Source organism: Verticillium dahliae, genomic scaffold, assembly GCF_000150675.1.
Source record: "Verticillium dahliae VdLs.17 supercont1.9 genomic scaffold, whole genome shotgun sequence".
In the NCBI taxonomy this organism is placed as follows: Eukaryota; Fungi; Ascomycota; class Sordariomycetes; order Glomerellales; family Plectosphaerellaceae; genus Verticillium; species Verticillium dahliae.
In genome coordinates this window covers 314,318-323,195 of record NW_009276929.1, presented here as the reverse complement: position 1 = coordinate 323,195, position 8,878 = coordinate 314,318, and the positions used below count along the sequence as shown (strand labels likewise).

General features: G+C 59.1%; 4 protein-coding genes across 4 annotated transcripts in view; 1 reads left to right on the top strand and 3 right to left on the bottom strand.

Moving 5' to 3' along the window:
• Nucleotides 1-695, bottom strand: part of VDAG_05066 (uncharacterized protein) — a gene marked incomplete at both ends in the record, with an annotated part of 1,546 nt that extends 851 nt beyond the window's left edge. Inside the window, one exon of the mRNA XM_009654802.1 lies at nucleotides 20-695. Within this exon, the coding sequence (XP_009653097.1) occupies nucleotides 20-695 (676 nt within the window). The remainder of the gene's footprint in view (nucleotides 1-19) is intronic.
• Nucleotides 696-1,425: 730 nt separating this feature from the next.
• On the bottom strand, nucleotides 1,426-5,636 carry VDAG_05065 (cullin-associated NEDD8-dissociated protein; the record flags this gene model as incomplete). The annotated part of the gene is made up of 3 exons (XM_009654801.1): nucleotides 1,426-2,280; nucleotides 2,341-5,338; nucleotides 5,404-5,636. 3 exons carry the CDS (start codon nucleotides 5,634-5,636, stop codon nucleotides 1,426-1,428), a joined length of 4,086 nt encoding a protein of 1,361 aa, XP_009653096.1.
• A 953-nt stretch (nucleotides 5,637-6,589) lies between these two features.
• On the top strand, nucleotides 6,590-7,273 carry VDAG_05064 (uncharacterized protein; the record flags this gene model as incomplete). Its single annotated transcript, XM_009654800.1, has 1 exon — nucleotides 6,590-7,273. One exon carries the CDS (start codon nucleotides 6,590-6,592, stop codon nucleotides 7,271-7,273), a length of 684 nt encoding a protein of 227 aa, XP_009653095.1.
• A 1,358-nt stretch (nucleotides 7,274-8,631) lies between these two features.
• The window catches only part of VDAG_05063 (septum-promoting GTP-binding protein), a gene marked incomplete at both ends in the record, with an annotated part of 1,204 nt that continues 957 nt past the window's right edge, over nucleotides 8,632-8,878 (bottom strand). Inside the window, 2 exons of the mRNA XM_009654799.1 lie at nucleotides 8,632-8,730; nucleotides 8,798-8,825. Coding sequence (XP_009653094.1) covers nucleotides 8,632-8,730; nucleotides 8,798-8,825 — 127 coding nt within the window. The remainder of the gene's footprint in view (nucleotides 8,731-8,797; nucleotides 8,826-8,878) is intronic.

The following is an 8,878-nucleotide window of genomic DNA, read 5'->3' as shown; positions in this document are numbered from 1 at the left end:
GGGCGCGCGTGCGAAGAACGGTGCCGCGCCGACCTTGGCAAAAGTTGTCGGCGGTGCGCAGGGTGCGCCAGCTCGTGTGCGTGGCAATCGTCGCTGTAGAGAAAGGGCGTCAGCTCGAGGCGGACGTCAAAGTCGACGTGCGTCTGGCGCTCCGTCTTGTCGCCACGGCGGACGGTCTCGGTGTGGGTGCCGCGCAGGCGTACAAAGGCACGGGGCGGGATGGCGGCGCAGGCCTCGATGTGGCGCTGGAGGAACGAGGGGTCGGCGTCGAGGCGGCGGTCGATGTGGTACTCGTTGCCCGTGTCGGGCACGACGAGATGGGGCGGCACGAGGCCGTGCTGCTTGCTGTGGAGGTCTTGGATCTGCAGCAGAGGATCGCGGACGCCGTCGGCCGAGGGGTCGTCGGTGTACAGAGGCGGCAGGTCGTCCTCGTCGCCGCCACGCCCAGGCAGCAGCTCAGCGGGGTCGTCGTCGTAGAACCGGCCAGGTGCGTTGGCGTTGGCGTTGGCGTTGGCGCTGTGGAGGGAGTAGGCGTCGGAGGACTCGCCGAGGCGGAGAGGCGGCGTCAAAAAGGCATCGGGCTTCTTGACATCGCCCGCAGAGGCAGACGACGCAGCGGCAGACGACGCAGTGGCGGTTGGGGCCATCTTGGGGCTCGAGGGAGCATGGGGGCTGAAGGCGCCTGGCATGCTCATGGTGACGGGCGTTGGGTGTGATGTCCGAGATGGCGGAGGATGATGGAGAAGAGCAATCGCTCGTGAGGGTCGGAGGAGGATGTCGTGCCTGATGGAATATAGGACAGAATGGATGCCCTTCTCTCCGAGGCAGGGCAGAGGAAGAGAACAGCCTGCAGCCTCAGCAAGGTTGACAGGCAGAAGTCTGAGGATGCAGTGGCGTGGCCGCTGGCGTGTTCTGTACTTCCGTACCTAAGGTACCTTCCTTTCCTGCTACCTAGGTACAAGGTACATGTACTTGTGCCTCTTCATGCGCCTTCCGCTGTCTTCCCGTCGTTGGTCGTGCCTGCTTCCGCCAGGCCTCGACCCAGACGCCAGAGGCAAGAAAGACCCTGAACCCCACTTCGGGGGCTGACCCGAGCCCACTCCACGCAAGCCAATCAATCATCTGCCCGAACCCGAGCCCCTCCACTGAGACGGGCTTGACGGGCTTGACGGGCTACGGGAACATGAACGACCTCAGACGAGCCTGACCCTTATACGACCTGCTTGCAGACGCTCCTGCTGCCTTGGCCGGTCTACCTGTCACGCACGCACCACCGAGCTTGCCAACATGGTCATATACTAGTCATTCTTCGTCCATTCCTTTCTTTGTCGGTTCGCGTGCCTTTCTCTGTACCTTGTACCTGAGTACCTGCCAGCCCCTTCTCGGCCAGCCCCTTCTCGGCCAGCCCCTGCGCAGCCAGCCTTCTCACACGTGCTTCGCCCGGTGCAGCTCGCTCTCCTCCCGCAGCTGCTTCAACTGAGGCTGAAAGTCCTTGTTGACCCACTCCCAGTATGCGTCCCACGTCGCGCTCGAACCCGTGCCCGACGCACCCTGGCCTCCTGCTGGTGTTGTCGCCGTCGCCGTCGCCGTCGCCGTCGCCGTCGACACGCCCCCACCCGTCGCCCGCGTGATCCGGTCCGCGAGCAGCAGCGTCACCCGGAGCACGCTGCGGTTGGCCTCTTGCTGCTTCTCCACCTCCTGCTTGACCGACCCCTCCTTGAGCTTCGTCGCGAGCACCCCGCGGTACGCCTCGGCCAGCGCGTCGAGCCGCCGCGTCGTCTCCTCGGGGTCCATGACCACGAGCTTCGTCACCATGAGGTTGCACAGCGCCCGAATGTCATTGTCATCCTTGAGCCCCGCAACGATCCGGTCGTAGAGGTCGAGCTTGTTGATCCGTCCGTACGCAGTCTCCATAAGAGCGTACAGCATCTCGTACGCGCTCTTGCGCACCTCGATCCCGTCGTCCACGTAGTGCTTGAACGGTCCCATCTGCACCTCGCGGATCAGCTCCGGCTTGACCTTGGACTCGACCAGCACAAACGGCATCAGCTGCCCCAGGTGCGGCAGGATGAGATCCGGCTTGTTGTGCGCCGCCGAGTTGAGCGTCGACATGGCCAGCCGCCGGTTGTCCATCTTGGCGTCGTCCAGCATCGTCAGCAGCATCTCCAGGAGCACGTCCCGGAACATGGCGTCCAGCGCGTCGTCGCTGTCGGGCAGCGTGTACCGCACTGCCTGCACCGCCATGCCGCGGACACCCGACGACCTGTCCTTGAGGAGCGACTGCGTCACGTTAGCCAACTGTTGACATCCATCTGCTTTTTGATTTCGCCATGTACTCACCTGCAGCGCCGGCATGTACGTCTTGGGGTCGACAATGACCAGCCTGCCCACGCACTCGGCGCACACGACCGTGTTCTCCGGGTTGGCTGAGGCCGCCAAGAGCTGCTGCCAGATGGGCTCGGCGTACTGTCGAATGTCCACCGACTGCGCCGTGATCAGGTGGAGAATCTCCTTGATCGACTGGATCAGCAGATACTGCGTGTTGCCGCCCTTCTTCATCGTCTCCAGGATCACCGGCAGGTACTGTGCGACATGGCCCGAGCCCGCGCGACCGAGAGCCACGGCAGCGGCCATCGACACGTTGTCGGGCTCGCCATGGAACTGCTTCAGGAACAGGTCTGGCTGCAGAGGCGACTTGGCCCCGAGTCGCAGGCCTGCCTCGCCCAGCACGGCCAGCGCGAGGCTGACGCGCGCGTCGTCCTTGGTCTGCGAGCTGGTCTGGAGCTCCGAGATGAAGCTGTCGAGCGTCACCCCTGTCGATTTGCCACTAGCCACGAGCAGGGTGCCGATGACCTTGCCAACCACGACGGGGTCGCCCTCGATACTAACCGTTTGCAATAGACCGTTCATCAGTGGCTGTCCGGTACCGCTCTCGCCGACCTTGTTCACGAGGGTCAGGAGCTGGTCCAGCGCAATGCTCGCGTACGCAGACTTGAGCAGTTCGCAGAGCGTGTTCGTCATTTCCGGTGTCATCACCAACGCTGCATTCTCCTCGACCAGCTGCGCCAGCACAAGAAGGGCCGGTGCTAGGAGGTGGGTATCGTTGTTGCTGACAACGGAGCCGAGCGAAGAGACCAGACCCTTGATCGTCTCGGGCTCCAGTTGGCCCTTGCTCGTGGGAGACGAAACGAGATGCTTCAGACCCTGAATACTAGAAGTGCGTAGGGCTCGGTTGGACTTTCGGAGCTGTGCCGCGAGTTCCAGCGCAACGTCTTGAATCCATGACTTCTCGAGCTGACCAGGGCTCGTTGTGTAGGAAGCGATGGTGTCGATGGCGCGAACGCTTGCGAGCCTCGTCGTCTCGCTCTTGACCCTGTCAGCCAGCACGTCCATTGCCGACCGTCGCTTCTCGGCCGGAACCAGGCTTGAGCCCTCTGAGCCGATGGTGCGCGCCAGAAGCACACCAAGCGCTTGAATAGCCCGCTGGCGGACTTCCGTGTCGACTCCGGCCTGTGTAATGCGATTGAAAATAATATCATACAGGCTCTGAAGCTCCGACTTGAACTTTTGCGCATTGACTCCAGAACGTGGAGGGGTGATGTTCCTCACGATTTCTTCCACAGTCCTCATGGCCTCGCACGAAATCTTGTAGAAGCGGTCGTTGACAGCGGCAACAACAGCGGCAACGAGCTGAGGCAGGTATGGCTGCAGAACGCTAGAAGAATGCGTCTTGGCGATATCGCTGACGAGCCGAAGGGAAGCAACGCGGAGAGTGCCGGGCGTGGCGGATGCGCTGCCTCCAGCTGCTGCCAGGGAAGATGAGAAACCGGCAGAACCAGTGGACTTGACCGCTTCAATGGTAGGCACCATGATGTCAACAAAGTAATCAGAAAGACCTCCACGCTGCACCTTGACAATGTCGTCAAACAGGCTGAAAATGGCCTGCTTGGTCGAAATGACCTTGCCCTTGAGAAGCTTGTTTGATGCCTTCACAATACTGGGAGTGAGGCGAACGAGGTCGGCACGAGGTCCAGTGGCAGGGGCCTTTTCGAGCACCGGAGACGCAGCGCCGGGTTCGGCCACACTGCTCTGGCGTCTCCGTTTCCTGTTGATAGGGGCTTGGCTAGGGGCTTCGTCATCGGGGTTGTCGAGGTTCCAGGCAGAACCTGGGTAGAGATCTTCACCCGTCTTGCGCACGAGGAGGGCCAGACAGCTAATGATCTCGAGGCGCACATTTTCCTCGCGCTCCTCAAATCTCTTGACCAAGACGTTTCCGGCTCTTTGGTATAGGACCCCCTTCTCGAGAAGCTCTCCGCTGCCTCGGGTGGAGATGAAGGTGTACAGAGCCTTTGCTGCGCACCGACGAACCTTCCAGCTGGCGTCATCGTCGTCGTCAAACTCGCCTCCCATGTCAAAGTCTTCCTCGTCTTCAAAGTCATCTTCCTCATCAACATCCATCTCTTCGTCATCATCATCCACAGCCGAGTTAGGGTCATATCGGAGGAAGCGAAGAGTGGCGGTTATCGTTTCATTCGTAAATGCCTCCATTTGGGCCGGGCATGAGGCAAGGAAGGCTTCCAAGGCGGTCAGCGCAGCCTCTCGAACATCATTGAAGTCTTGGCCCAGGTCGTCGCCATCGCTGATGGCCTCGAGGTGCTCGGCGAGCTCCTCCTCGCCTAGAGCCTTGAACAGGAACGGTGCGAGGGTTTTCAAGTATGGTCCAAAGCGGTGGGGGGTCGACCGAGCGACCGAGCCGCTGATGGTGATGTACAACCGGCGGGTGACGGCGGAGATGTCGGGCTTCGCTAGAACAGCGGCCATCCTAGAGACCATCTGCTCGAGAAGCTGCTCCGACAAATGTGAGGCGAGGATGGACACAGCCACCACGGCCCTCTTCTTGACCACGGATGAGCCGCGGTCGTGCTCGAGAATGCTGATGACTGTGTCCTGCATGGCGTCGATTTCGGTGGGCAGGAGCATTGGACCGAACGATCTCACAATCTCAATGAGCACATCTACCGACTCAGCATTCAGGTCCGCGTCGCTCTGCAGAAGGCCTTCCGGCATGTTCGGGAGAGGAACCTTGGACTGTGAGGGCTGAAGCTTGCCGGGACCGACCATGCGGGGTATCAGCACGCGGCTGACGGCTGTGTATGCTTCCTGGACATCTCGTGTGACAGGCACGCCGGGTGTTGGGCGAGGTAGCGACATGATGGCGGCCCGTAGGGCCAGCGACGGAACCGCATTGTCGACAGAGTTTCTAAGCTTTATCGACGAGAGCTTCTCGAGCATGGGGGCGATAATGTTGGAGGGCACTCTGGTAACGAGCGGGCCGAGACTGGACACTTGTGATTAGCCAGAAGTCCCACCATGAATGAGGGGGAAGGAATGGGCAGTTCTCACGATTTGATCGCCAGGTTCTGGACCTCGCCGTTCTGGTCATCGAGAGTCCTGATGATGCTGTCGACGGTGCGGGCAGCAACATTGTAGTCATGGTGGAGAAAGTCGGGTTTTCCCTTCTCGAAAAGAGCAATCAGATCGTTCAGGGCCATGAAGCGATAGTCGGGGTCTGATTCCGACAGCTTCGTGACCAGCGACATGACCGCCTGGGGCGTCGCGTTCACCGTGGTCGTCATGGCGGCGAAGGCGGGGTGAGGCGGAACCACGGTGGGGAGGGGATCGGGTTCGCAGGGTCAAAGCGAGGGCTCTTCGTCTGTCGATAGGACCATGCGGAGGATGAGCTTGCTGATACTGGCTAATCGAGTGTAATTACTGAAGGGTCGTGGAGCAGGATATTTCGAGCTTTCGGCTTGCTGGGAGGGAGGAACCGTAGGCGGCGTTCGTCAGGTCGATTCGAGGCCTATCGTTGGTTGGTGGGGTCAAGTCAGAGCTCCAGGCAGGTATACTGGGCCGCATCGGCGTGCGGCGGAAGGAGCTGGAACCAGCCTATAGGCAGGTGCAGTGAGCAGGTGGGGCGGAAGGGGCACCAGGAGACCCCGCCTTGCCTGCCTCTGACGTTCACAGCCTCGACCTGGTTTGAGTGTCCTACTCCTGCTTTACCTGCCTAAGGTACCCAGGTACCTGGGTAAGTAAGCAGTAGAGCGTGTTGATTTCAATGCTCTCATAGGTACGCGAACATGATGAGCCGGTAGCCTCTGGCAGCTCTGTACCAAAACTGGGCTGACAACAACGTGTTGCGTCGTAATTGAACAAAGGGATTCTATTCTCTTTCCGGAGCACATGCCAGCTTGGCGGTTGTGTGCCATCCAACATGGCTTTCGAAAGTGAACACCAAGGTGATTGCCGGTTCTCACCATCTGGGCATCACTCCTTCTCTAATGAGGACACCTGTTGCACATTCCACCCCGGCCTAGTAACACTTGCCTTCATCAGAGGATCACACAATGAGCGAGGTGATCCTGTACAGCATCTGCAGTACTTGAATGTAAGGTATGGTATCTTGGTTCGTCAGATATACCGTTGTTCCCAGCAATATGCTTCCCCACCGATACCCATGATATTAGGTAGGATGAAAAGCAGCGTCCGTATGAGTGAAAACGACGCAGTCAGCCATCTGTATGATTTCTACATGGCTTCCGACCCAAACAGAGCCTATCCGGACCTCGAGCGAGGCAGCTCGCGCCACTACAGCCGGGAAAAAGCCAAGCCAACCTCCTCGACGAGGCGCAAAACAACCCACAGCTACCGTGAGTCCGAAACTCTCCTGCCTGCGATCAACAGCATTCTCATGGGTGTTCCAGTCTGCTTCTGCATCCCCGTCCACGTTGACGCACGGGTCCAGAAGTACGCCCACCGCCGCGGCCTCTGGGCCTTCCTCTGCTGGCTCTTCTGGATCTGCCTCAGCGCCTTCGCGTGCCGGCCCCCGTCGAGCTGCTGCGCGGATCCCCCCTCTGCGCCGGTTCGCGTCCGTTCACGATCGGGAAGCACGCTGTCGCCCGTGGCCTTTCCGTCGATGAGTAGTACGATGCCGCCGCGGTCGGCCAGGTCGGTGCGGTCGTCGGGCTCACGGTCGTCGGAGATAGGCAGCCCCCTGTCGACGAAGCTGTCTTCGATCCCCGAACGCCACGAGAGTCCCGCCCATGTCGTGAGGAAACCGCCCGCTGCCGAACTCGGGGTGGAACGCCCGGCTGTTGTCGTCGCGCCTGCTGTCGTCTCCCCCGAGGCACACCATGCGCCGGACCCCGGGGTGGTGAAGCGACTGGAGAAGGGACAGGTGCACGATATTGAAGACGACCGCATCTCCGTCACATGAATAATTGCATTGCGGAGAAGCGTTGCAAGGGCTTTTCGGAGGGGTCGGTGCTGCTGGAGGGGGAAAGTATGAAGCTATCAACATTCTTAGATGCTAGACCTTTCTGTAATCGTCTAAAATGCATTGTTAGAACAGCCAAGCGTGGTGAAACATGATAAAGGGCCATGAACTATTGGATTCCAGTCTTTGCACGGATAACGACTTGATGACAGCTGTGTTCGGTTTTCTAGTAATAGCGGAAGGGGGTTTGAGGGTATCCATATGAACTCTACCTTTCAACGTGTGCCAGCCACTCTTCTCAGGTATATTAGATGTGGATTATGGCGTGACCCCAATCGCAGTTCTTTTTCTCATCCAGGGGCGAGTCACATGAGAAAGGCGTAAAAGTTGACTATGATGTCTACATTCAGAAATGACACCGATCGATCCCCATTGCTTACTGCTGTTCGTCCCTTAGTGGCGTCGCATGGCAGATTTTCAGGCGATCATAAAACAACGGTCGGTCAATCATGTCGCAATGCGCAGCAAAAATGCCAAGCGTCGTCAACTGTGATGAACACCCCTAGCTGAGCTCAGGCCCTGCTCCCAGCGAAGAAGCTTCCAGAGCAGCAACTCTCCAACTAGTCTTCAGAGCACCTCGCGCATCTCGCTGCAAAACACAGTTCAACAACCCGACAGCACAAGGCATCAGCAAGATTTCGTTTCCCTCGCCCATCAGCAGGAGCTGGCCGTCCGAGAAAAAAAATATACACAGGCGGTTTTCCTGTCCGCCAGCAACAAAAGACGAACCGACGGAAAAAAAGAAGTGTCCGTCCGAACGAGAATTCCTCCTCTGTTTTCCTGCTTCCTCTTCTTCTCCATGGAGCGTATCCTTTCCATGCTTTATTCGCCCTCCTGCCTCAATGCATGCTGCCTGTCGCCCTTTCCTGCCCAGCCTTTCCCTCCATTCCCTTCCCTGCCGATGATTGCAAATATGTGGCCTCTGGGGCTTGGTGGATTGCGACTTAAACACTACAAGCTCCGTATTCTGGGGGCGCGCGGCGATTTGTGAACAAAGGAAATGGTGCAGGGTGGATGAGCCCCCAGTGGTTGTAATGGTTGTGGTTGTTGATTCTGGTAAACGCTGTTCGGTCCGGCCGTTGTATGCCTTGGTAGAGTACCTGCAGTTGCCGTTGAACGCGGGTGAAGACATGCCAAAACCGGGTGGCGGAGCCCGGCAGCGATGATTCTTCGTAAAACGCCGTGGTTGGCGGGCGTGGTCATGATCCATGTGCATGCGATTTGGAGGCAGGCATCGGCGGGTTGTTGCTAGCGGCGTAGCTGGCTGATCGCGGGAAGTCGGCAGCTCCCGTTGGCGATCAGCAGCTTTGGTAGAGTAGGAGGGGTTCGCCGACGTTCTCGATCTCAGGGATCGTGCACTTGAGATCGAAGGCTTTGGACAGGACAATTTTGAAGATCTAGAATGGAGGGGTTAGCGTCACGGCTAGCGAAGGTAGAGGGCTCGCGGTAGGCGGCAGGACGCACCTTTTGCACGTTGATGCTGTGGCTTGTGCTGCTGAAGATGAGGGCGGCGCGCATTGCCTTGGCAAAGCGACGAGCCTGGGG